This window comes from Bufo gargarizans, chromosome 10 (assembly GCF_014858855.1).
Source record: "Bufo gargarizans isolate SCDJY-AF-19 chromosome 10, ASM1485885v1, whole genome shotgun sequence".
Taxonomy (NCBI): domain Eukaryota; kingdom Metazoa; phylum Chordata; class Amphibia; order Anura; family Bufonidae; genus Bufo; species Bufo gargarizans.
The window spans coordinates 120,654,832-120,682,263 of NC_058089.1; the positions used below are offsets into that span (position 1 = coordinate 120,654,832).

The window sequence follows — 27,432 nt, forward strand, 5'->3', positions numbered from 1 at the left end:
CCATTCAACTTGAATGGGTCTGTGATCCGTCCGCACTGCAAAAAAATAGAACAAGCATTCTGTACTGCTTCCGTGGGGTTCTGTGCCTCCGTTCCGCACCGGACCTTCTGGATTTACTTGAATGGTCTGCAGTCGTGATGTGGCGTGCACAGGGCAGTGATGTTGTGGGCACTGCTGGGTAACAGCCGTGTGCATGAGGCCTTATACAGTACCAGTGAATGAGATTTCACAGGACTCATTTACACGCTCTACACAAAACAAAAACACAAACTGACCAGCCGTGCGGATTTTTTAAGTCTGCAGATCGTCAATTTTTAATGCAAAGGTGAGCTAAAATCTGCGCCAAAAACCGCAAGTAACACACCTGTGTGCCTAACCCCTGATACAGTCCTACCAGTAGGAGACTGACAGTCACATTGCAGGTGTTGGAGTCTATGGTACTCGGTTACAAGAAAAATGTATAAATGACGAGTTCAGATCTCACACAGCCTCCAATGTAAAGCTCAAGTGCAGATGGAGGCGCACATCACCGAGGGGCTTTCCCATCCTCTCCCAGAACCTCTGTTGTGCCAGGTCGGTGATTTGCACTTTGGGTCTCAGCTGAAGTTCAGGTAGTCACGTGATGTTCGGATCCAGGATGTAAGTACCTGTTCTCGCAGCAGCCTCCAGGCTTCCTGGTAGGACCGAGCAGCTTCTTTATAATCACCGTATGTCTTCAATTCCCTGGAAGAAAGGAGATAAAATATTGTAAGATATGAACAGAAACCAGTTATGTGACCAGTAACCCTAAAACCACATAACTCGTATAAAACTGTCATCTCTTATGTTGCTAAATATTTAAAATTTAATCAGGTGGGACTTTACTACAACCTTGGGAAAGCTGGGTGGCAACTAGGCTTGAGCGAATCAACCTTCAGATTATAGATCTGAAATCGATTCTTGGCTCAGTGTAGGCAAAATTCATATCGCCCAAAGTTGTGCGAGACTGAATTCCTACTGTATTCGTATCTGCGTACTGAAAAACAATTTAGAATAGGAATCTGAAGTGGGCTCTGGTACTGGCTGGTACCTCGGGACCAAAGCCCACTTCGGATTCCTATTTTAAAATACGCAGACATGAATTAGTTTGGGCAATACAAACTTTGGCTCCATGGAGCCAATACATTTTAATGCTGTACGGAAACGGCATTAAAAAAATCGAGGTATTTAAATGAATCGACTTCGGATCTATGATCTGAAAGGCGATTCGCTCAAGCCTAGTGATGACCCATATGGATGCTGTTATAGCTTGCACAGGTGATGTCATGTTTGTACATGGCGCTTAGGGTACGGCCACACGGTCAGGTTTCTTCAAGCAGTTTTGGAAGCCAAAATCAGGAGTGAATTAAAATAAAAAGTGAAGTCGTATCTCTCCTTTATACTTTCTTTACTTTTACAATCCACTCATTTTGTCCTCCAAAACTGCAGAAGCCCTGACCGTGTGGCCGTACCCCTAGATAGCTGGTCAGATATATACATTAGATGGTCGGCGTGTTCGACTGACCTTCATCCAGAGTATACGGCCAGCTACAAAATTGCCTTGTTTAGTTTTGCACCTAACAGGGTGTGGTGCGTGAGGGCGCAGTGTCAGTGCAAGGACATCCCAAATCTGACCCCACGTAGGCCGCGAGCTCCCTGTGTACTCACTGCTGTCTTACAGCAAAGTATACAGCAGGAGAATGCAATGACAAGTGATCAGTACTAGATAAGGACTGGTAGTCGTCAGCCGCATGTGGGGGCCAATACGTATGTACACAAGCATCATCACAGATAAGGTGCCGTAAAGGGTTAATCCAGGTTAACGACTTTCATCTCAGTGATCGTCATCCTGGGTGTGCCGGCCATACGCATCAGAAGACCACTGGTTGAACCCACTAATTGTGGCAGGCCTGGCCAACCATCTTAGGCTACGTTCACACTCGCGTTTGGTGCGGATCTGTTCAGATAATACAACCGTCTGCATTATCTTTAACATGGCCAAGATGGATCAGTCTTGAACACCATTGAAAGTCAATGGAGGACGGATCCGTTTTCTATCGTGCCAGATTGTGTCATAGAAAACGGATCCGTCCCCATTGACTTACATTGTGTGTTGGGACGGATCCGTTTGACTCAGTTTCGTCAGACGGACACCAAAACGCTGCAAGCGGCCTCCAGAGCGGAATGGAGACGCAGCGGAGGCAAACTGATGCATTCTGAGCGGATCCTTTTCCATTCAGAATGTATTAGGGCAAAACTGATCCATTTTGGACCGCTTGTGAGAGCCCTGAACAGATCTCACAAATGGAAAGCCAAAAGGCCAATGTGAAAGTAGCCTAAGGCTACTTTCCATTCTGAATGGAAAAGGATCCGCTTAGAATGCATCAGTTTGCCTCCGTTCCGTCTCCATTCCGCTCTGCAGCGTTTTGGTGTCTGTCTGACGAAACTGAGCCAAACGGATCCGTCCCAACACACAATGTAAGTCAATGGGGCCGATCCGTTTTCTATGACACAATCTGGCACGACAGAAAACGGATCCGTCCTCCATTGACTTTCAATGGTGTTCAAGATGGATCCGTCTTGGCCATGTTACAGATAATACAAACGGATCCGTCTTGGCCATGTTACAGATAATACAAACGGATCCGTCTTGGCCATGTTACAGATAATACAAATGGATCCGTTCTGAGCGGATGCAGACGGTTATTATCTGAATAGATCTGCACAAAACGCGAGTGTGAAAGTAGCCTAAGGGGTGTGCCCCGTGTCCCGTCTCGCCACCAAGAAGAGCATGTTGGATCTGATGGGAGATAAGCCTCCGCCAGAGGTGTCCCTTCTCCCCACTGAGAACATGGGGGCGTCAGGATGAAGTCAACAAGTAGGCTTACAGGAAGTCTATAAAGGCCTGGTTTAATTTTTATTATCCAGACATTCCTGGTGTGTGAAGCTGGATGACCTCATGTGACCACCCCCATATGTTCACGTCCTGAAGCTGAAGTCCTAGCTATCGATGGCAGCGGTGCTGGAGCAGAATCCAGACTGGGGTCACAGCAGCGTATATTGTGTGAGGGACGTGCAGCACTGCGAGTGGTCTGGTAACTGCTGGTTATACAATCCCCCTAATTGATTACAGACATTTTATACACAAGAAGCAAGTGAGACGGTGAAAATGTCATTTATACTTTGTAAGGCTTTGTTTTTTTATCCCTCCCTGCTTGCTGCTGGTGAACGAATCTAGCTCCTGATGAGCTCAAAACCCAATCTGCACGCAGAAGAAAAATCCATGCGCAGATATGACCGTGCTCAATATGCTGTGGGAAAGACGCCGTTTTTCACCGCAGATTTCAACGGTTGCAATAAATACGGTAAAATCCATGGCAAAAATCTGCATATGTTACATTTGGGACCCATCCGACCAGCCAACATAAAGGACACACGCAGCAGCTCAAAGCTCTGTCCGGAAGTTCTTAATTGCACTGATACATTGTAACGGGGCCATGCAGATGAATTAGCAGAACCGTCTGAACTTGCACCCGAATAATAAGTCACCAGTAAAAAAAAAAAAATTATATTAAATCCACCTAAAAATGAGGTCCCTAAGTGCAGCTGCAGAAAACGTGCTGTAAGACAATGTCCTCCTGGCAGTAGGCGCTCCATTCATAGAAAGGCCTCTGTGTTATAGTGACACCAGACATTAGCCAAGTTTTCCTGGCATCACTACCAGCTCTGACTTCAGGGAAGCAAGTGATTTTTTTTTAACACCGGTGACAGCCTGGGAGCGGCGGAGTGTAAATCTCAGTGCTCGAAAGACGAGGCGGCATCCAAGAGGGCGACTTCTATTTTCCATTGTACTGTATAATCCTCTCTACAAGGAGCAACATGGGTGTCCCGCAGCGGCACACAGCACTCGTCACAACTGCAAAATCAATGGGCTTTCCTGTTTGGGGTATTCCGGTAATCAGGAATTATCCCCATCCACTGCAGATCAGTTGGAGTCTGATTGCTGGGCCCCCACTGACTATGAGCGTCATATTCCACAATCTCTGGCAGTCACCTTGAATGGAGCAGTGCTGTGCATGCTCTACCATTCATCAATGCAAACAGGGTACACAAGGCCCCCGTTCTAGTGATCGTGGGGGTCCTGGTGGTTGGACTCAATCTAATAGTTATGCCTTTTCTGTAACTTCTTGTTACTGGAACATTCCTATAATGACTCCAGTTCTGCAACTTTTTAACATATGTTGCGTCTCAGTTCATCACCGCCTTAAGGATCTCTGCTGCTTTACATTCAGAGCTAAAAAAAATAACAGGGCCTGGAATTTGTCACAGCTGAAGATTCGCCACAAAGTATCCAGTCTAAAGAATCCTATCCTGCGCTGATGTTTGCTCCAGTGTTTCGGTACAGGTAAAATGCACCCGTCTGGGGTGCAGGTGGATACAAATCTAGTAGACTCTCACACCGTCCCCTGTATTGTCTCATCAGCATTTAGATGTTAACAGAAATATTCCCGCTCACTGACAGCAAGCTGAGATTTTGAAGATAGCAAAGAGGTAAAACACAAAGTATAATGTAGCTTTGCATGACTCGATTCTCAAAAACTGCAATTTTAGGACCAATAAAGTGAATATAGGGGGAGACTTTTTCCATGCATAGAAGCTATATGGGTGGGACGGCTAGTAAACAATGAACACTTTTTCATCCGCTCATACGTGTACCCAAAATGGGGTGACATCACAAGCCACTCACAAAATCCTTTATAGCAGGCAAGTGTCCAAGCAGTCACACCCTATGAGGGAAGAACTGCTAATCCACCGATCATTACACCATACTGGCAATAACCCACTTACAGATCTCTATACAGCCTCACCACTTTACTATGTACAATGAGATATTTACTGTAACTTAGGAACTACAAGAAGGACGAGGGTGGAGCGACCATCTCCGGGCTAAATGATATAAAAATGACTACATGTATATCCATGTATTCCAGTGCTGAGAAGCCACGTGTAACACGGTTACCTGAGTGACCCCGGGATCTGCTCTTCCGACAGGCTCTCTAGCAGATGACGGAACATGTGAAATAATTCTACTTTACAGATCCGCGATCTGGAGAAACAGACAAAAATCACTATTAAATACAACATCACATCATGAAACCAGCACAAGTAGTGACCATCAGTTATTACTGTACAGAGGATGCCATCCACCAATGATATTGGACTCTTATGGGGAAATTCACTAACAACTTTCTAGGTCGGCCATACCCGTGACATGGTGATCGCCCGCAGTTCAGTCATTCATAGGATCGTTCATGTACAAGCCTGTATTCTCCAATCTGTGGCTCTCCAGCTGTTGCAAGACGGCATGCTGGGAATTCCAAATTTGCAACAGCTGGAGAGCCACAGGTTGAGGATCACTTGTTTAAGCGATCTGTCCGGCAACATGGCAGAATAAACTGGTCGACCAGGAAGTAAGGGGACACAGTTATCTTCCCTGGTGTAAAAAAAAAAGATTGCAAACACTGGGTATCTACACCCCCTTGCCACTTTCTGAAAAAGGAGGTTGGCATGGGCAGGGCCATCAGCCCCGACAGATATTAACATCAGTTTACTGGTACAAATAATACCCGAACTCTACACAGACTGCTGGAGGATGAGCTTCATTTAGGACGCCGGTGGCACAGGGGATATCAGGACTGGTGTAGAAAACACTGGTATTGATAAGTCTCCTGTCTTTGAGCAGACGGCGATGCCTCTCACATGTAGTTTTGGCCGACCCCAGTTTCAGTTTTCTCTTGTGCATGGACGTCTTTAGACACCGGTTTTTGACACCATGCTCAGCTACAGTCTTGGGGTCCGAAACTTTCTGGGGTGCTTCCTCATTATGGCAGCTCTTCTCTTTCCTCATACAGCAGCCCTCTTCTGGCCTTTTCCATTCACTGCTATGAGACTTCCGAACAAAGGCGAGTACGCACGCTCAGCTATTTTCAAAGTCCCGTTATTGTGAAAGGACGCATGGTACCGTGTTAACCAATAGAAAACTAGTTGAGTGCTCTCATTAAGAGAAACAAAATAAGAGTATTGCAGGTTTGATACCTTTTAATGGCTAACAAACATAGAAGTAATGACTTACATAGCGAGCTTTGGAGACATCACCAGTCCCTTGGTAGTACGCCTGATGAAGGCTATGTAACATCGTTACTTCTATATTTGTTAGCCATTAAAAGGTTCAAACCTGCACTAATCTTATTTTGTTTCTCTTAATGAGAGCACTCAACTAGGACGCATACACCTCGCCCTCTCCGTTCCTGATGGGTTCCTGCTCCTACTGGCAGGATGGGAGATTATAGCGAGCCCCTACAGGACACCAGTATGATGCATTCTCTCACCATAGTTCCGCATACCCGAGGACGTTTTAGTTTCGTCCAAACCTGTTAAGCTGAGGTCCAGTCTTTCCTGGGATCAGATAATCCAGCTACTGGACAGTGTGAACAGCAGTCACACAGCCTCCGGTTGTAAATTTAAATACACACAATATTGACGGCTGTTTCAAGGCACCGGTATGATCATAAAAAATATTGTATTCACATTTTCATTAAAAATAGCATAAATTGCAACGTTTTGGCCTCACTCTGCCTTTGTTGAGCCAAAACACAATAGTCTACTTCCATGTGAGACGACAAATGACATGACTCCAAGTGGGAACCAATCATCCTCCATATTCATGGGATCACAAATGTATCATGGTGGATACTCATATGTACATGTGGTATCTCCAGTGTTCTCCGATGCCAAGCGACTGGATTCCTTGCTTTACAAATGTCACTAAATGACGTGGGTGCAATGCTCAGTGCAAACAAGCACAAAACTGGTCCCCAACCATGGACTGTACATGTGGTACCATGAAACCCCAGTTGCTCAGTAGGATACACCTTGGTGGTAACTGGAAGCTCTGCATCCGCCTTCTAGAAACTTCACTAAATGTACATAAATCTCTCTCCTACCTGGACTGTGGTGTTCCAATAGCTTTCTTCGTGGTCCCTTGTCTGTAGCCATTAGCAGTGACATCTAGTGGCTGATGTGGAACTGCACACCAACTAATTGCTGCAGAGAAGAGATTGTACGCGTTACATGATACGTATTTCTCTACAATCCTAATTCTCCAGATTGATTGGGATCCTAAAGGTCAGATCCCCATGATCATAAAGTGATGGTATATCCCAGCAATGTGCATAGCGTTATATGCTGGGAAACTCCTTTTTTTGAATGATATCACCGACTACTTACACTGTAACATCTGCTGGAGGATGTGTACCATTTTGGGGAAGTGTGAAAAGTAATTGGTTATACATTATTGGCCTAAGCTTAGCGTGTATGCTGGGAAAAGCTCCTGACATACATGCAAAGGGTGTGCATAGGGTTCTATTAACGTGAAGGAGGCCACAGGAGCGTATGTCGTGAAACCCTAAGTAACCTGCTGGTCCTCTCCTAGGTCCTAGTATAACAGTATATAACAGTATAATGCACCCATAGGTAGGAGCCAACCACTGTGGCCACAAACAGTGCAAGTGCTGCCACAATATTACCAAGCAGACCCAAATCACCATGTCTACAGAAGGGAATACCTGCAATGGATATCTTCTTTTTTACGTATCTATCTATACACACACACCTTCTTTATAGATTTGGATAAATGTATATATTTTTTTAGATATAACTTTATGTATTCTTTGTCTGAGATCAACTTTTCATATTGTGATGCAGCCCCTAAGATAAGGACCCTCTGCCATACATTGATATTAAGCCCAAATTTTGTAGAATGTTCAATTATCTGTTCATCATTTATGTCTAATATAACAGAGGTAGAAACTGCTGTGTAAGGAGTGGGCTCAGCTCCTAAACCTGCTTCATACATTCCCGTCAGATGCCGGGAAGGGGTTAATAAAGTTGGAACAAAAGATTGGAGAAGGTCCTTTTTTGAGAGCGGAACCGGCGCTATTGATGTGGTGAAAGGGAAACACCTAAGGAGTAATTCATATTTATATGCAGAGCAGGATTCAGGGGTGCAGGTCCTTCGGTTCCCCCGGTTGCTATCATCATCTACTGCTTTTGACTGATATTATTCTATTCTTTTTATGTTACTGCACTTATAGAAGTACTGGATAACCCTGGGTGACTGATCGCGGAGAGAAGAACCATAAGGTTATCTGTATTTTTTTTTAAGGTCAACCTTTAAACTGTTCCCCTAAGATACCTCGGGAGCCTCCCACAGATGTTAATATCTTTAGAAGGACCTTTGAGTGGTCCGACCATCATTCTACTTCTACGGTCAGGTTTAGTTTCTTATACTGGACTCACCTGCACCACAGGGACCCAGCTTTCTTGCATCATCCGCTTTCCTCAGTGCGTCTCTTCCGTGCTGAAACTGTAATCGTGACTGCAGGATACGTGGCACATGCACATGGAATCCTTCAGCTAGACCCGAGACATTTTTGCACCTGGATTAAAGAAAAAAGGGCAGATGCCTTAGGGTACATTCACATGACTGAAAACAACGGCTGTTTATAAATGTGCCCCTTAGTTTTAGACGCCGGTCTTAATTAACCACTTCAGCCCCGCTAGGTGAAACCCCCTTCATGACCAGAGCACTTTTTACACTTCGGCACTACACTCCTTTCACCGTTTATCGCTCGGTCATGCAACTTACCACCCAAATGAATTTTACCTCCTTTTCTTCTCACTAATGGAGCTTTCATTTGGTGGTATTTCATTGCTGCTGACATTTTTACTTTTTTTGTTATTAATCAAAATGTAACGATTTTTTTGCAAAAAAATGACATTTTTCACTTTCAGCTGTAAAATTTTGCAAAAAAAACGACATCCATATATAAATTTTTCGCCAAATTTATTGTTCTACATGTCTTTGATAAAAAAAAAATGTTTGGGCAAAAAAAAAAATGGTTTGGGTAAAAGTTATAGCATTTACAAACTATGGTACAAAAATGTGAATTTCCGCTTTTTGAAACAGCTCTGACTTTCTGAGCACCTGTCATGATTCCTGAGGTTCTACAATGCCCAAACAGTAGAAAAACCCCACAAATGACCCCATTTCGGAAAGTAGACACCCTAAGGTATTCGCTGATGGGCATAGTGAGTTCATAGAACTTTTTATTTTTTGTCACAAGTTAGCGGAAAATGATGATGATTTTATTTTTTTTATTTTTTCTTACAAAGTCTCATATTCCACTAACTTGCGACAAAAAATAAAAAATTCTAGGAACTCACCATGCCCCTCACAGAATACCTTGGGGTGTCTTCTTTCCAAAATGGGGTCACTTGTGGCGTAGTTATACTGCCCTGGCAATTTAGGGGCCCAAATGTGTGAGAAGAACTTTGCAATCAAAATGTGTAAAAAATGACCGGTGAAATCCAAAAGGTGCACTTTGGAATGTGGGTCCCTTTGCCCACCTTGGCAGCAAAAAAGTGTGACACATCTGGTATCGCCGTACTCAGGAGAAGTTGGGGAATGTGTTTTGGGGTGTCATTTTACATATACCCATGCTGGGTGAGAAAAATATCTTGGTCAAATGCCAACTTTGTATAAAAAAATGGGAAAAGTTGTCTTTTGCCAAGATATTTCTCTCATCCAGCATGGGTATATGTAAAATGACCCCCCAAACCACATTCCCCAACTTCTCCTGAGTACGGCGATACCAGATGTGTCACACTTTTTTGCAGCCAAGGTGGGCAAAGGGGCACACATTCCAAAGTGCACCTTTCGGATTTTGCAGGCCATTTTTTACACATTTTGATTGCAAGGTACTTCTCACACATTTGGGCCCCTAAATTGCCAGGGCAGTATAACTACGCCACAAGTGACCCCATTTTGGAAAGAAGACACCCCAAGGTATTCCGTGAGGGGCATGGCGAGTTCCTAGAATTTTTTATTTTTTGTCACAAGTTAGCGGAAAATGATGATTTTTTTTTTTTCCTCTTTTTTCCTTACAAAGTCTCATATTCCACTAACTTGCGACAAAAAATAAAAAATTGTAGGAACTCGCCATGCCCCTCACGGAATACCCTGGGGTGTCTTCTTTCCAAAATGGGGTCACTTGTGGCGTAGTTATACTGCGCTGGCAATTTAGGGGCCCAAATGTGTGAGAAGTACTTTGCAATCAAAATCTGTAAAAAATGACCGGTGAAATCCAAAAGGTGCACTTTGGAATATGTGCCCCTTTGCCCACCTTGGCATCAAAAAAGTGTCACACATCTGGTATCGCCGTACTCAGGAGAAGTTGGGGAATGTGATTTGGGGTGTCATTTTACATATACCCATGCTGGGTGAGAGAAATATCTTGGCAAAAGACAACTTTTCCCATTTTTTTATACAAAGTTGGCATTTGACCAAGATATTTTTCTCACCCAGCATGGGTATATGTAAAATGACACCCCAAAACACATTGCCCAACTTCTCCTGAGTACGGCGATACCAGATGTGTCACACTTTTTTGCTGCCAAGGTGGACAAAGGGGCACATATTCCAAAGTGCACCTTTCGGATTTTGCAGGGCATTTTTTACACATTTTGATTGCAAAGTTCTTCTCACACATTTGGGCCCCTAAATTGCCAGGGCAGTATAACTACCCCACAAGTGACCCCATTTCGGAAAGAAGACACCCCAAGGTATTCCGTGAGGGGCATGGCGAGTTCCTAGAATTTTTTATTTTTTGTCGCAAGTTAGTGGAATATGAGACTTTGTAAGGAAAAAAGAAAAAAAAAAGAAAAATCATCATTTTCCGCTAAATTGTGACAAAAAATAAAAAATTCTAGGAACTCGCCGTGCCCCCCACGGAATACCTTGGGGTGTCTTCTTTCCAAAATGGGGTCACTTGTGGCGTAGTTATACTGCCCTGGCAATTTAGGGGCCCAAATGTGTAAGAAGTACCTTGCAATCAAAATGTGTAAAAAATGGCCTGCGAAATCCGAAAGGTGCACTTTGGAATATGTGCCCCTTTGCCCACCTTGGCTGCAAAAAAGTGTCACACATCTGGTATCGCCGTACTCAGGAGAAGTTGGGGAATGTGTTTTGGGCTGTCATTTTACATATACCCATGCTGGGTGAGAGAAATATCTTGGCAAAAGACAACTTTTCCATTTTTTTAATACAAAGTTGGCATTTGACCAAGATATTTATCTCACCCAGCATGGGTATATGTAAAATGACACCCCAAAACACATTCCCCAACTTCTCCTGAGTACAGCGATACCAGATGTGTCACACTTTTTTGAAGCCTAGATGCGCAAAGGGGCCCAAATTCCTTTTAGGAGGGCATTTTTAGACATTTGGATCCCAGACTTCTTCTCACACTTTCGGGCCCCTAAAAATCCAGGGCAGTATAAATACCCCACATGTGACCCCACTTTGGAAAGAAGACACCCCAAGGTATTCAATGAGGGGCCTGGCGAGTTCCTAGAAATTTTTTTTTTTTGCATAAGTTAGCGGATATTGATTTTTTTTTTTGTTTTTTTCTCACAAAGTCTCACTTTCCGCTAACTTAGGACAAAAATTTCAATCTTTCATGGACTCAATATGCCCCTCACGGAATACCTTGGGGTGTCTTCTTTCCGAAATGGGGTCACATGTGGGGTATTTATACTGCCCTGGCTTTTTAGGGGCCCTAAAGCGTGAGAAGAAGTCTGGAATATAAATGTCTAAAAATGTTTACGCATTTGGATTCCGTGAGGGGTATGGTGAGTTCATGGGAGATTTTATTTTTTGACACAAGTTAGTGGAATATGAGACTTTGTAAGAAAAAACAAAAACAAACAAAAAATTTCCGCTAACCTGTGCCAAAAAAAATGTCTGAATGGAGCCTTACCAGGGGGGGTGATCAATGACAGGGGGGTGATCAATGACAGGGGGGTGATCACCCATATAGACTCCCTGATCACCCCCCTGTCATTGATCACCCCCCCTGTAAGGCTCCATTCAGACATCCGCATGATTTTTTACGGATCCATGGATACATGGATCGGATCCACAGAACGCATGCGGACGTCTGAATGGAGCCTTACAGGGGGGTTATCAATGACAGGGGGTGATCAGGGTAATCAGGGTGATCACCCCCCTGTCACTGATCACCCCCCCTGTAAGGCTCCATTCAGACATCAGCATGATTTTTTACGGATCCATGGATACATGGATCGGATCCACAAAACGCATGCGGACGTCTGAATGGAGCCTTACAGGGGGGGGTGATCAATGACAGAGGGGTGATCACCCATATAGACTCCCTGATCACCCCCCTGTAAGGCTCCATTCAGACATCCGCATGATTTTTTACGGATCCATGGATACATGGATCGGATCCACAGAACGCATGCGGACGTCAGAATGGAGCCTTACAGGGGGGTTATCAATGACAGGGGGTGATCAGGGTAATCAGGGTGATCACCCCCCTGTCACTGATCACCCCCCCTGTAAGGCTCCATTCAGACATCCGCATGATTTTTTACGGATCCATGGATACATGGATCGGATCCACAGAACGCATGCGGACGTCAGAATGGAGCCTTACAGGGGGGCTATCAATGACAGGGGGTGATCAGGGTAATCAGGGTGATCACCCCCCTGTCACTGATCACCCCCCCTGTAAGGCTCCATTCAGACGTCCACATGATTTTTACGGATCCATGGATACATGGATCGGATCCACAGAACGCATGCGGACGTCAGAATGGAGCCTTACAGGGGGGTTATCAATGACAGGGGGTGATCAGGGTGATCACCCCCCTGTCACTGATCACCCCCCCCTGTAAGGCTCCATTCAGACGTCCACATGATTTTTACGGATCCATGGATACATGGATCGGATCCACAGAACGCATGCGGACGTCTGAATGGAGCCTTACAGGGGGGTTATCAATGACAGGGGGTGATCAGGGTGATCACCCCCCTGTCACTGATCACCCCCCCTGTAAGGCTCCATTCAGACGTCCGCATGATTTTTACGGATCCATGGATACATGGATCGGATCCGTAAAAATCATGCGGACGTCTAAATGGAGCCTTACAGGGGGGTGATCAATGACAGGGGGGTGATCAATGACAGGGGGTGATCAGGGAGTGTATATGGGTGATCACCCGCCTGTCATTGATCACCCCCTGTAAGGCTCCATTCAGACGTCCGTATGCTTTTTGCGGATCCGATCCATGTATCCGTGGATCCGTAAAAATCATACGGACGTCTGAACGGAGCCTGACAGGGGGGTGATCAATGACAGGGCGGTGATCAATGACAGGGGGGTGATCAGGGAGTTTATCTGGGGTGATCATGGGTTTATAAGGGGTTAATAAGTGACGGGGGGGGGGGGGGGTGTAGTGTAGTGTGGTGTTTGGTGGGACTGTACTGACCTACCTGAGTCCTCTGGTGGTCGATCCTAACAAAAGGGACCACCAGAGGACCAGGTAGGAGGTATATTAGACGCTGTTATGAAAACAGCGTCTAATATACCTGTTAGGGTTTAAAAAATTCGGATCTCCAGCCTGCCAGCGAACGATCGCCGCTGGCAGGCTGGAGATCCACTCGCTTACCTTCCGTTCCTGTGAGCGCGCGCGCCTGTGCGCGCGCGTTCACAGGAAATCTCGCGTCTCGCGAGAAGACGCGTATATGCGTCCAGGAGGAGTAAAGCAACCACCTCCCGGACGCATATCTGCGTACAGCGGTCGGGAGGTGGTTAAGCGCTGCACTGGCGGTGGATCCTCCGCCGCCATTATGAAGTGGTGCCAGCGCCAGTTCTCGGCTCCCTTGCTTTTGTACATTTAGAACATTTCTTCTCACGCCCACTTTTTTCGACCTGGCGTGAGCGGAGGGAAGTCGCAGATTGCCACAATCTGTGCCGGAAATACACCTAATTTAGGCATACTTCTCTTTCATGAACGGCCGTTAAGAATGGGCCCATTGATGTTAATGGAGTCCATTTGGCCAAATATAAGACGTTCTATTTTTTGGATGGACATTATTCACAGGCTGTGTGAGTAACCCCATGCTTACACTGTTCTTAGAACGGCCGTCACGCGTCACTTACGGGCCGATTCATATGACGATCACAATTGGTCCAGGAAACAAGGCCCATGTGTCGGCCGCGTGTCCCGGAACAACTTTGCCCCCCCCCCCCCCCATCCTGATTCTATCATAATAATAGTCATTTCCGATCTGATTGCGCCTCTTTTATGCTGTACTAAAGAGCCGCGATCAGGTATGATTTCACTTTATCAGAAATTACTATGAAGCAGTCAGCTCAGGTCAGGGAAGCCACGCAGTCAGTCCGCGAGATGCGGTCAACATGCAGTTCATGTTTCCCGGACCGAGCGCAATCATGGGAATCAGCCCTTACTATCTATTTAATGAGCAAAGGATTATCATAATGTAGTACCTACTGTGTAGAGCCCTCTCCATGGACTGCAGACTAAACGGGCACTTCCCCACCACAACGGAGGACAGATAGATGGGTTGTTGTAGAAAGTGCATGAGCAGCGCCCCCTGGCAGCCAAGCACGGTCCATCGAGCCATCTTGTCACTGCAGGACATGGATAATGTGCGGTCTCCTCGGCCCGGCTTAAGGCGGAGGACTCCCACAGTGTGATAGTCCACCCCTGCATTGTGCCTATCTTGAGCCTCCCCAGGAGCGCACTTCGCTCCAGTCCTGAACACATCTATTGACTCAGGGTTAAAAGTTGCACTTTCTTCCTTTTCCTTGGTTTCCGCTATTCTCTCGGTTTCCTGGTCGGATCCGTCTTGCTTCATTCTCTTTTTGGCAGGTAGAGAATCACAAGAAGCCTGCTTCCTCTTGTTAGTGGTTGTGATAGGATCGCAGAGTAATGGGGTGGCTTCCTGTGGTGCTGTAGAGGTGGGACAGAGCTGGTCCTCTAGGGGAAGCATGGGTATAATTGATGCATCACCACCTATCGGGGCAAATAATAATATATCTAATATACTCTCCGTAGGATGCAAAGAATAAAATACTTTACACATGAAGAAATGACTGCACTGCACCGTCCTCCATGAGCTTCAGAGGAACGGCTGAGGGGTTCACCAAACAGACCCACAGTGAATGACTTACTGGCAGCGGCTTATCTAACATGAGAAGAGGATCCGCTATGGAAATTCAACATTCCCAAAACTTCTTACCTCCTATGTCGCCTGTTTGGGAGGGCCGGCACGCATAAGATATTGAGCTGGTGAATTTGTCAGGTTGGGACGGCTTTACTCTTCTTACCTTGGGCACCTTTATACTCCCAGGGCACAGGTAAGACCGAGCTCAGCAGACAGATACTCACATGGAGTGTGACTGGTGAAGAACACAAAGGAGACCCCAGGCTTCAGCGTCCACTTGTTGGCATCACTTCCAGGAACCAGCACACAATCATGGCTCCTTGACAGCGCTAAGGAAAGCTGGTGGAGGAGGTACCTGGCCCAAGGCAAGAAAGCAGAGACTTAAATACTGATGACCTATCCTCTGGAGAGGTCATCAGTATCTGATCTGTGGCGGTCTGACACCCGGGACCCCCACCAATCAGCTATTTGAGAAGGCAGCGGTGTTCCTATGAGCTCTGCTCCTTCTCCCTGCTCACCAAGCGCAGCGCTGTACATTGTATAGTGGCCGTGCTTGGTATTGCACTCAGCCCCATTCACTTCAATGGGGCTGAGCTGCTCCTAGGCCACGTGACTGATACACGTGACGTGTAAAGCAGAGAGAAGGCCGTGGCGCTACTGTGAGTGCTGGCCTGGTGCCTTCTCAAACAGCTGATCTGCAGGGGTCCTGAGTGTCGGACCCCCACTGATCAGTTTTAAAGTCTTGAAAACCCCCCCCCAATACCCCCCTCTAGGAGAGACTAATAAGAGCTACCGGCAGAACAAACGCTGGATGTCCCGTCTACGATAAGCGTTCTAGGCAGCCACTTATCCTTTACTACTGTATCCAACATGGCTGACAGAGTGCAAGCTTACCCCTGAAATACACCACATTTGCTATTATAACTTATCAGAGGAATGTCCTAATTAGCTCTCTCGGCTCAGTCGCCTGCTCTTGTGAAATTCCACATTATAGTGCAGTTATGTAATGGACACAAGTGCCAAAAGGTCAAACTTTCTGGATTATCGGATGCCGGGTTAAAGGAAATTCAATGAACAGAAAACAAATGTTCATCTTCCTTTCTAGGTTCTCCCATGTAAGCATCATGTGGAGGGCGCGCCGCTGTCTGCAGCTTCTGGAGAACGTGGTGTTAACGGACAGAGGGCAAATATGCCAAGGACAAGACGCCAAACTGACCAGCAGAGAGACATTCTCGGCGGCGTGCCTCCCGCCTGCCCGGTCATTAGTGACAGGGTGTGACTGGTACCCTCCAGATCTGCTCCATTAATGACATACTCCATAGACGTAGTGTTATTCTTACAACAGATGCCAGGGCTCTGCCAGCCAAGTTGTGGGGAAGCAAATGCACAAAGAGAAAGTCACAGATCTGTTTCTGGTAAATATCGTCCCGGGAGGTCAATATAGGAAGACACACTGCGGCCACGCCGGACGTGAGCCCCACATACAGGTCAATGACCGTCCGGGTGGAAATATTTCTAGATGCCCGTTTGTCTGTCCTTGCCTAATGTGAACACAGCAATGGTATTGTCACTGGTGCAAGAGACACTTATGGACTTTAACTAGTAGAATACCATGGGTTCCCAAGAGAAGCGGCACAATGAAGATTTTCAGGTTGCTTTTCCTACTATTGCTATGGCGTGTTTATGGCGGAGTTGAGGGAGATGGCTGAGAGTTACGTCGATGACCAGTTTGGAGCTGCCGGATAATGGTCTAATAACTCCACTTCTATCACTACAGTAACATCAGATAACGAGTGAATTATTTACCGCCATCTCAATGGTGACTCATTGACTCCTAACATTGGTATACAGTTCGTTCCTTTAATCAATGCTTCACACTCAGACACTTTATTGATTACTTGAGGAATCATTCCATCGCAGGTTTTACACCCATCTCATAAGGTGATTGCGCATTGCCAGGACATGTCATCACATTATCATCTGTGGGGATTCAATTCACTTGAACGGAGCGGTGCTGCAAGCGAAGGGGACTTTGGCAGCTTCATTCTCAGGATCCATGGGTCCAGTACCCCCTTTTGAATAGAAAACTATTGCTTTATTCGCTTTCTACGGAACTGAAGGAGAAAGTCAAGTAGGGATCTTGTCTATCTCCAGCAGTCCCATAGTGTTTAAATTGCGCATCAGTGTGCATGCCCCATACAAAAGGGGACATGGGACTCCTATTCTTGTGATCGGTGGAGCTCCCAGCAGTCCATCCCCCACTGATCAGAAAATTATTAGCTACCATTTTTCACCCCATAAGACGCATTTTTGCCCCCAAAAGTGGGGGGAAATGCCCCTGCGTCTTATGGGGCGAATACTATTGAGCGCTTTCATTATGGAAGCACTCATTAGTACCAGGGGAATGGGAAGCGGTGAAAGATCTGTACTCACCGCTTCCTGGTCCTCGGCTGTTGGCTGTGCAGGGCTGCGCACAGCGTGAAGGCGCACTGCGACCTCACACTGTGCGCGCCAGTTAAAGCGCACCAGACGGAGGAGGGGGTAGACTGAGCGCGGGCGGTGAGGAGCGGCGACGTCCAGGAGCAGGAGAGGTAAGTGTTTTTTTATTTTATAAAACATGAGGCTGCTGGGGGCATAATGGCTGATGGGGGCTAATGAGAGGCATAATGCAGGCTAATGAGAGGCATAATGGGGGCTAATGAGGCATAAGGGCTGATAATGGGGGCTAATGAGAGGCAAGGGGGCTGATATGGGGGTGATGAGAGGCATGGGGCTCTTATCTGAGGTCTGATTGGGGGTCAGAATACCTTGTGGATAAGTGATAATTTGTCATTCTGGAGTAACTAATTTAAGGAGACTCAATATAAAAGAAATCTCAATTTTTCATTTAAAGGCAGGTATGTATGCATGCTTTATAAAACGTGCAACCCCTTTAATCTGAACCAGTTAAGTGGTGCGATGCCCTGCCTCAACCACAGCCTTTTATATGAGGTTGTTGGCACAGTGCCCCCAGCCTATCTGAAATTACTGATTTGTTTTCCACTTAAAGCCAATCTGAAATTGAGTTAAGGGCACATAAGGGGGCGTTCTGGAGCCTTTAAATCACAATTTAAATGTCTTACATGGGACCAGAAGTTTGATACTTAAGGGCTCATGCACACAGCCGTTCATTGCAGACTTAAATGGGTCCGTGAATGCGGACCCACTGTTTGCAGACCGCAATACAGGCACGGCCGTGTGCATGAGCCCTAAGACTGAATCATGGACATTAAAAGTGTTGGAGGTCTATTGCCTCAGAGAAATCAATATATTCATCTTTACCTTTGAAAACTTCTCTTTGCAATTATTTCCGCATGACTGTCTTGGAGAACATCACCTAGGCAAGAAAGTAACGTAAGAGGTAATGACAGGGTGCTTGTAACCACCACAGTACAGAGTAGGATATGTTTTCTGGATATGGTGCCGTGCTCAAGATAAGGACAAAGAGTCACCGGGATCAATGACAAGTTGGCAGAGAGGGACAAACACTGCGTCATCAGGCAGGGATTTGTCATTGCTGGAAAATGAAACCCTCGTGAAATGAACTCACCTCTTCCCCTCAATATGTTCAAATGTCGCAACTGAAGACTAATGTATAAGGAAGCAAAGATCAATCAGCGCCATCGCTGGGAGTGACAGAGAATAAAATATCTCCCTCAGAGCTCCCCCCACGGCTCATCGGTATGGGACTGCTTAATGGCAGGAAGGACTGAACGGTTTGGAATTTAACATGCCTGACCCTATGTTCCCTGTAAGGCTACTTTCACACTCGCATTTGGTGCGGATCCGTCATGAATCTGCACAGATGGACCCATACAGATAATACAACCGTCTGCATCCGTTCAGAACGGATCAGTTCGTATTATCTGTAACATGGCCAAAACAGATCCGTCATGTACATCCTTGAAAGTCAATGGAGGACGGATCCGTTTTCTATTGTGCCATATTGTGTCAGTGAAAACGGATCCGTCCCCATTGACTTACAATGTGTGTCAGGACGGATCAGTTTGGCTCAGTTCCGTCAGACGGACACCAAAACGCTGCAAGCAGCCCCCAGAGCGGAATGGAGACTGAACGGAGGCAAATGGATGCATTCTGAGCCGCGGATCCTTTTCCATTCAGAATGCATTAGGGCAAAACTGATCCGTTTTGGACCGCTGAGCCCTGAATGGATCTCACAAACAGAAACGAAAACACCAGTGTGAACGTAGACTTAGCCAGCATCAGTTTATCCTTTGTTCCCATTAAATTGAAAATGTACTCAGGTCGATTTACATTTATTTGTTTTTGGATGGGCAGCAGAGATGCCAGCCGACAGCTACGTCTATGGCTCCGTTAGAAACTTACTTTAATAACCCCATTCCATGATACCCAGACTCATCTCCCCCCTGAATTCGTGTTAACCCTTGTTGCCCGATCGATGCGCTGACATTTTCTTGTCTGAATGCCAATAGAGTTGACAAGTAGAGTCAAGTAATTTCTTGAAGTGCACCTGATACTGCAGCTTTTTTTTTTTTTTTTTAAATATGCAAGGGATGTTTTTTTTGTAATGTGGTACTTTATTTGGGGAGATTGTCCAGTTTTTGTAAAAACCTGTCTCTGGAGTTGTCCCTTATCATGGCCCTCTCCATTTTCAGTACAGGACACTAGCACTCCAGACTGTTCAGTGCACAGCGAGCCTGCCTCTACCCTCAGCGCCTCCCTCGTAGAGACCTCTATATACTATAAACCACTTGTCCCTGACTTCTATACTATCAGAGGTTAGCGCTAACAGCTCATCTGTGCTCTATATGCTTGGCGTGCCGCTAACTAGCTGCCAGGGAGATACAGTAGAGCTGGGCAGTCAGTGCTCACCACTGACAGTCAGTATGGAAGGCAGGGAGAAGCAGTTCTACAGTATATTGGGAAAGTGAGATACAGGGTGTGCCATTTATATGGATACACCTAAATAAAATGGGAATGGTTGGTGATATTAACTTCCTGTTTGTGGCACATTAGTATATGTGAGGGGGGAAACTTTTCAAGATGGGTGGTAACCATGGCGGCCATTTTGAAGTCGGCCATTTTGAATCCAACTTTTGTTTTTTCAATAGGAAGAGGGTCATGTGACACATCAAACATATTGGGAATTTCACAAGAAAAACAATGGTGTGCTTGGTTTTAACGTAACTTTATTCTTTCATTAGTTATTTACAAGTTTCTGACCACTTATAAAATGTGTTTAATGTGCTGCCCATTGTGTTGGATTGTCAATGCAACCCTCTTCTCCCACTGTTCACACACTGATAGCAACACCGCAGGAGAAATGCTAGCACAGGCTTCCAGTATCCGTAGCTTCAGGTGCTGCACATCTCGTATCTGAAGGCAATTGTCTATGCTGTGAAGATACGAGATGTGCAGCACCTGAAACTACGGATACTGGAAGCCTGTGCTAGCATTTCTCCTGCGGTGTTGCTGGAGAGTTCTAATTTTACAACAGCTGGAGAGCTGCAGGTTGCCGAGAACCAACATCACAATCATTGCATGCAGACTGGGCCTGGAAAAGAGTCACGGCCACCTGAGAAGAGTCCTGGTTATTCATCTATAACACAACCACAATCTATAGACAGGACTCCACCACATCATCGACCACCAAGTCGGCAGACACAACAACAATCTAGAGACAGGACTCCATTACATGAAGGACCTAGCCTAAAAGTGTTTTCCGATAGTTAGATAATGATGGCCTATTCTCATGATCATGGAGGCCAACACCCAATACTCCCAACAAGCAGCTGTTTAGTGCAGCCACTAGACAAGGGATGGCCAAGCTGAGGCTCTCTAGCTGTTGCAAAACTACAACTCCCAGCATGCCCAGACTCCCTACAGCTATCAGCCTACAGAAGAGCATGGTGGAAGTTCTAGTTTTACAACAGCTGGAGAGCCGCAGGTTGCCGAGAACCAACATCACAATCATTACAGACTGGGCCTGGAAAAGAGTCACGGCCACCTGAGAAGAGTCCTGGTTATTTATGATCTCCTGCTCTCCTGCTGATAATTGACGGTCTTCTACCTAGTTTTCTCCCCTTCTCTCTAGGAGAGAACTGCCAATCATCAGCAGATGGGGGAGAGAGCAGAAGATTATGAATAACCAGGACTCTTCTCAAGTAGATTTGACTCTTTTCAAGGCCTGGGCTGCAATGATTATGATGCTGGTTCTCAGCAACCACTTACTTTTAGCTCATGAGTGACACACCGCTGAAATCAGCATTTCTGTCACTATTTTATGCTGCCCTCAGTGAGGTCACCATAAGGCTACATGCACACGAACGTTGTTTGTTTCCGTTCCGTTTTTTTTGCGCATAGGATGCGGAGCCATTTATTTCAATGGGTCCGCATAAAATGCCCCGCAAAAAAAAATAGAACATGTCCTATTCTTGTCTGTTTTAGGCATTTTTACAATGGATCTGCAAAAAAATTAAAACGGATGGCATACGGACGTCATCTGTTTTTTTTTTTGTGGGTCTGCAATTTGCGGACCGCAAAACACATACGGTCGTGTGCAAGTAGCCTAAAGTTGATGACAGGTTCCCTTTAAATGGTACCACAGCTACATAAGGATGGAACCTTGATCCTAGCATAGTTTCCAATGCCTGCTAAAAACAACTGACTGGTGAGGGTCCCAGTTTGCCGGGTCTCCACAGATCTGATGTTGATGACCCATCCTGAGGATGAGCTATCAATATCTAAGTACTGGAAACCCCTTTTAACATACAATTATATAAAGACAAGAGGTGTCAGGATGGTCTGTACTCACCAGTTTTCCGTAATTTTGACTGCCCGATACATTTTGTCCCAGTTCCCATAGCAACAACTGTAAAATTTAAGAGAAAAAAAACAATGATATATATATTCAATTAAATCTTAGAAAATTTTAAATGGAAGTCGTACACCACCTAGTGGACAGAATAAATATTACACAATAAGGGGCACATGGCTTTTATACCTCTTGATGAATGAACACAAGAGCTAACAATCCAAACTTATAGAGAGCAGTTGTAGGAGGTAGAGTGCCCACTCACCACAATGGCCCAGACTTAGAAACATGATCACCTTTCTTGATCTCTGCCTTTCCCGCCGCACACTCCACTTGTATCACGGCAGCCATCAGAGTCCATTCCTTGCTGGTGTCTGGCTGGCCTTTCTTGGAGAGCTTGGTCCGGTAATGTTCATAGCACAAAGCAGCGATCTCATCCGCAGCGTCCGACCTTTAACCACACAGAGGATCACATTATGAGCCGCAAGATACAAGTCGTGGAATCAAATCCAAGGATCCTAACCCGCATTCACACTGGATTTGCAGTGAAAGGTTGGCGTGTGCGCAAGGGTACATGCCATACTACACTACACTGCTCAATACCGTGTGTCAATTCTTAAGGGGCATCTGTCAGCAGTTTTGTATCTATCACACTGGCTGACCTGTTACATGTGCGCTTGGCAGCTGAAGACATCTGTGTTGCTCCCATGTTTATATGTGGCCGCATTGCTGAGAAAAAGGATGTTTTAATATATGCAAATGAGCCTCTAGGAGCAACGGGGGTGTTACCATTACACCTAGAGGCTCTACTCTCTCTGCAACTGCCGCGCCCTCTGCACTTTAATTGACAGGGCCAGGCGTAATGACGTTTTCACTGACTTCTCATGAAGTGGAGAGGGCGCATGCTGTGGTTTGTGTCCAGCCAATTCCAGGCATTGTCCGCTGGATCAGGACCCTAAGGCTAGGTCTACACGACGACATTTGTCGCGCGACATTTTGTTGCACCAATGTCGCGCGACAATTTTTATAATGGCAGTCTATGGTGTCGCACTGCAACATGCGACATGCTGCGACTGCGACGCGACAGTCGCAGAAAATCCATTCAAGATGGATTTTTCTGCGACTGTCGCGTCGCAGTCGCAACATGTTGCATGTTGCAGTGCGACACCATAGACTGCCATTATAAAAATTGTCGCGCGACATTGGTGCAACAAAATGTCGCGCGACAACTGTTGCGCCCTATCTGTCGTGCGACAAATGTCGTCGTGTAGACCTAGCCTTAGGCCTTTTGCAGACGAGCGTGTCCGGATGCGTTGCGAATGCGTTCAGTGAAAAATGCACAATTTCGCAGGCAGTCGTTCAGTTTTGCCTGCGATCGCGTTCAGTTGTTTTTATTGCGCGGGTGCAATGTGATTTAATGCGTTTTGCACACACTTGATAAAAAAAACGGAATGTATACAAACAACATCTCTTAGCAACCATGCGTGAAAAATGCATCGCATACGCACTTGCTTGCGGATGAGATTTTCACGCAGCTACATTCACTTCTATGGGGCCAGCGTTGCGTGAAAATCGCAGAATATAGAACATGCTGCGATTTTTCACGCAAAGCGTGAAGACCAATACACATGTACACAGCCCCATTAAAATGAATGGGTCTGGATTCCGTGTGGGCACAAAGCGTTCGCATCACGCATTGCACCTGCACGGAATACTCGCTCGTGTGAAAGGGGCCTAAAGGGATTTTCATACTGATGGCCTATCCTCGGGATAGGTCATCAGTATCCGGTCAGTTGGCGTTCCATCTCCTGGCACCCCTGCCGATCAAGTGTTTGAAGAGGACGGTGCACTCTAGTAAGCACTGCAGCCTCCTGACGGCGCCGTCCATAGTGGCTGTGCTTGGTACTGAAGCTACAGGTGCCACCCGGCCAGTATCTCACCGGCAAGGCGGTAATTATTTTTCTACCGGCGATATTAGTTGCCGGTATTTTTCTGTGGGACGGTTACTAATGGGCACTTGCATTGTGGAGCACCCATTAGTACAGCCTTTACATCCCCCAATTATGTTAAAAAAACAAAAACAGAACTCCCATCCTCCATTGGCTAGCGCTGTGGGGAACACTCTCTACTGACTGGAGGACAGGACCCGTGAGACGTCATCACGCTGGAGCGCAGGTCCTGTCCAGTGAGCGCGAGCAAATGGAGGAGAGGAGTGTTGTTGTTTTTTTGCAGAAGCAGAGAAGGGGGCACTAGTGTGGGCATTACTCTTATTGGGGGCACTAGTGTGGGCATTACTCTTATTGGGGGCACTAGTGGGGGCATTACTCTTACTGGGGGGCACTAGTGGGGGCATTACTCTTACTGGGGGGCACTAGTGGGGGCATTACTCTTACTGGGGGGCACTAGTGGGGGCATTACTCTTACTGGGGGGCACTAGTGGAGGCATTACTCTTACTGGGGGGCACTAGTGGGGGCATTACTCTTACTGGGGGGCACTAGTGAGGGCATTACTCTTACTGGGGGGCACTAGTGAGGGCATTACTCTTACTGGGGGCACTAGTGGGGGCATTACTCTTATCGGGGGCACTAGTGGAGGCATTACTCTTACTGGGGGGCACTAGTGGGGGCATTACTCTTACTAGGGGGCACTAGTGAGTGCATTACTCTTACTGGGGGCACTACTCTCACTGGGGGGCACTACTCTTACTGGGGGCACTATTCTCACTGGGGGGCACTATTCTCACTGGGGGGCACTAGTAGGGGCATTTCTCTTACTGGGGGCACTAGTAGGGGCATTTCTCTTACTGGGGGCACTACTCTTACTGGGGGGCACTAGTGGGGGCATTACTCTTATAAGGGGGCACTAGTGGGGGCATTACTCTTATAAGGGGGCACTAGTGGGGGCATTACTCTTATAAGGGGGCATTACTCTTATTTGTTGGCAGTAATGGGGCATTAATTCTGGGGTACACTAATGGGGCATTACTAATTCTAGGGGGTGCTAATAAAGGCATTACGGTAATATTACTGGGAGCCACAGTAAGCCTTCCGGTGTGGCTTAACTTGGCCGGTATTTTTGGGGGAAGGTGACAACCCTAATTGCAGGCCAGGACCATTCACTTGAATGGGACTGAACTGCACCTGGACCACGTGACTGATGAACAGATTACCTAGGAAGCGGCCGCGGTCTCTTCAAACAGCTAATCGGACCACCACGAATCAGATATTAGTGAGCTATGCTATCAGTATGAAAATCCTGGACAACCCCTTTAAACGTCTGCTTTGTGTCACCATAACCTGACACCCTTGTCTTTTATTTTTCTGTCCATGGGGCGATGTGAGGGGCCATTGGTGCCATTTGGAGGTACGTCTGACTTTTTAAGAGGCAATTCTGGCACTGGGATTTTTTTCTGTGTGGGATAGGTAATATTAAAAAATTCTGGCCATTTTTGGAATATATATATATATATTTATTAATTATTTTTTTAATGATAAATAGGGGCATTTTTTAACAGTCTATACACTTAAATGCCGCAGTCACTACTGATCGTTGTATCTGAGGGCTTAATCATATGGGATCTCTGTTGTCAGACGTTGCAGGCAGGTATCAACTGTATAACACTGGCAGCACCCGCCTGGTATGGTGCAGGCGGGCATCAGCTGTATAACACCGACAGCTGCTCCTGTCCTCACCAGGCGGGTGCCAAGGCCACGTACACATGCAGGGAAAAATGTTTTACGTGCATATTTTGCTTAGGATCTCATCCTTTGCATTGGCGGCACTCAGAACTCACATTGGGTGGGGTGCGGCACTAAAAAGAGCATCAACTCCCGCACAATGGCTCCTAACCACCATGAGACCGCCAAAAAAGGCCAAGCAGGGGCAAGAGAAGTCGAAGGGGCGATGTAAGTGAAAAATGGTATGAAGGTGAAGACAGAAGAGATACAGGAATTTAGCGTCGCAATTGTAAAGTGAGAAAAATTGCACCAACTGCTGTAAATAGCAATATACTGACAGAAAATGGCTGTTTTGTTGCCATGGAGACCAGCAGAGCACCCACTATCGGCCATGAGTCGGGTAACCAGGCATAAGGGACTAGGCATACTGGGAAGAGGGCTCCCACCGTCTATGGCACGCGCTGCCTCAGCCTGACATGTGGTTGCATTACCCCGCCATTTTTTCTCTGTCGCTTCGTTGATGACGTCACTACACGCCGAGCACTAAGCCTGAAGAGAATAGAAAAGAGCCGAAGGCTCTGCCGCCCGGAGACCGGGTCCTCAGACTCCTCCACACACAGCAGACCCGACGGCTGTCAGCACTTCCGTTTATCCCGTGAATTTACCTCAGTGTTAGCGCCAGGAAGGAATCCAGACGTGAGGCGACAGGGATTCTGGGAACTGTAGTCTCTTCGCGGCGGTTAGTTTCACTTTCACAAAGGCGGATCTTACCCGCTGGACTACAATACCCAGAAGTCCCCGCGGAACGTAGTATTAGACGGTGTTCTGTGTGTGTATATGACATAAACTGAGGTTTACTACTAGAAGTAAAACACAAAGATAGTAACAAATAAAAACTACTGCTCTATAATGTCCTGCAGCCCCCCAATAAAAAAAAAAATTAAAGGCACAGTACCTTTTCAGCAAAGTCAAGTTTGATTGGCATTGCGCAAGCAGTTTTCCAAATTTTGAGAATTTCTGCCAAGATTTTAGAGGCACAATGTAAAGATCGCCACCGGGAAAAAAAAATTAAATCAGATATTCACCATATCCCTGTAATGGACCACCAGAGTGCCCCCATAAGAGAGCACAAGCCAGTATGTCCCATACATGCCGCCAGCTGTAGTGTGCCCCCATAAAGCACAAGCCAGAGTGCCCCCAGATACAATGCCAGATGTAGTGTGCCCCCAGATACAATGCCAGATGTAGGGTGCCCACCATAACAGATACACAATGCCAGATGTAGGATGCCCCCCATAAGAGAGCACAAGCCAGTATGTCCTATACATGCCGCCAGCTGTAGTGTGCCCCCATAAAGCACAAGCCAGAGTGCCCCCAGATACAATGCCAGATGTAGTGTGCCCACCATAACAGATACACAATGCCAGATGTAGGATGCCCCCCATAAGAGAGCACAAGCCAGTATGTCCTATACATGCCGCCAGCTGTAGTGTGCCCCCATAAAGCACAAGCCAGAGTGCCCCCAGATACAATGCCAGATGTAGTGTGCCCCCAGATACAATGCCAGATGTAGGGTGCCCACCATAACAGATACACAATGCCAGATGTAGGATGCCCCCCATAAGAGAGCACAAGCCAGTGTGTCTGCATGCATGCTGCCAGCTGTAGAGTGCCCCCATATAACAGCGCAGTGGACAGTATACCATGTTCTGTACATCGCTCCGGTTGCCCAGTCGTGTGGGGTCATGGCATGATGGCGACTTCTGAACAATCCCAGTCCTATGG

General features: G+C 46.5%; 1 protein-coding gene across 11 annotated transcripts; it reads right to left on the reverse strand.

Moving 5' to 3' along the window:
• Window positions 1–285: 285 nt before the first annotated feature.
• On the reverse strand, window positions 286–27,388 carry ADAT1 (adenosine deaminase tRNA specific 1). Of its 11 annotated transcripts, XM_044270710.1 has the most exons (11): window positions 27,351–27,388; window positions 26,603–26,664; window positions 22,266–22,420; window positions 21,970–22,026; window positions 18,456–18,510; window positions 15,359–15,489; window positions 14,455–14,983; window positions 8,377–8,516; window positions 7,023–7,122; window positions 5,039–5,125; window positions 286–723 (listed from the first exon to the last, which is right to left on the reverse strand). In XM_044270710.1, the coding sequence occupies exons 1-11, from the start codon at window positions 27,351–27,353 to the stop codon at window positions 597–599; spliced, it is 1,446 nt and encodes a 481-aa protein (XP_044126645.1). In that variant the 5' UTR covers window positions 27,354–27,388; the 3' UTR covers window positions 286–596. The 11 variants fall into 11 exon arrangements, with proteins under 11 accessions (XP_044126645.1, XP_044126642.1, XP_044126646.1 ...); XM_044270707.1 differs by lacking the exons at window positions 26,603–26,664; window positions 27,351–27,388 and adding an exon at window positions 26,313–26,551; XM_044270711.1 differs by lacking the exons at window positions 26,603–26,664; window positions 27,351–27,388 and adding an exon at window positions 26,139–26,299.
• Window positions 27,389–27,432: the final 44 nt, after the last annotated feature.

Excerpts from the sequence above, each read along its gene's own strand:
- ADAT1 (XM_044270707.1), bottom strand. The coding sequence starts at position 26,491 with ATGTCATATACACACACAGAACACCGTCTAATACTACGTTCCGCGGGG. Across the intron at positions 8,517-14,454 it reads GAGAGGGCTCTACACAGTAG|GTGCAAAAATGTCTCGGGTC; the intron begins GTACTACATTAT and ends TCTTTAATCCAG. Across the intron at positions 724-5,038 it reads CAGATCCCGGGGTCACTCAG|GGAATTGAAGACATACGGTG; the intron begins GTAACCGTGTTA and ends CCTTTCTTCCAG.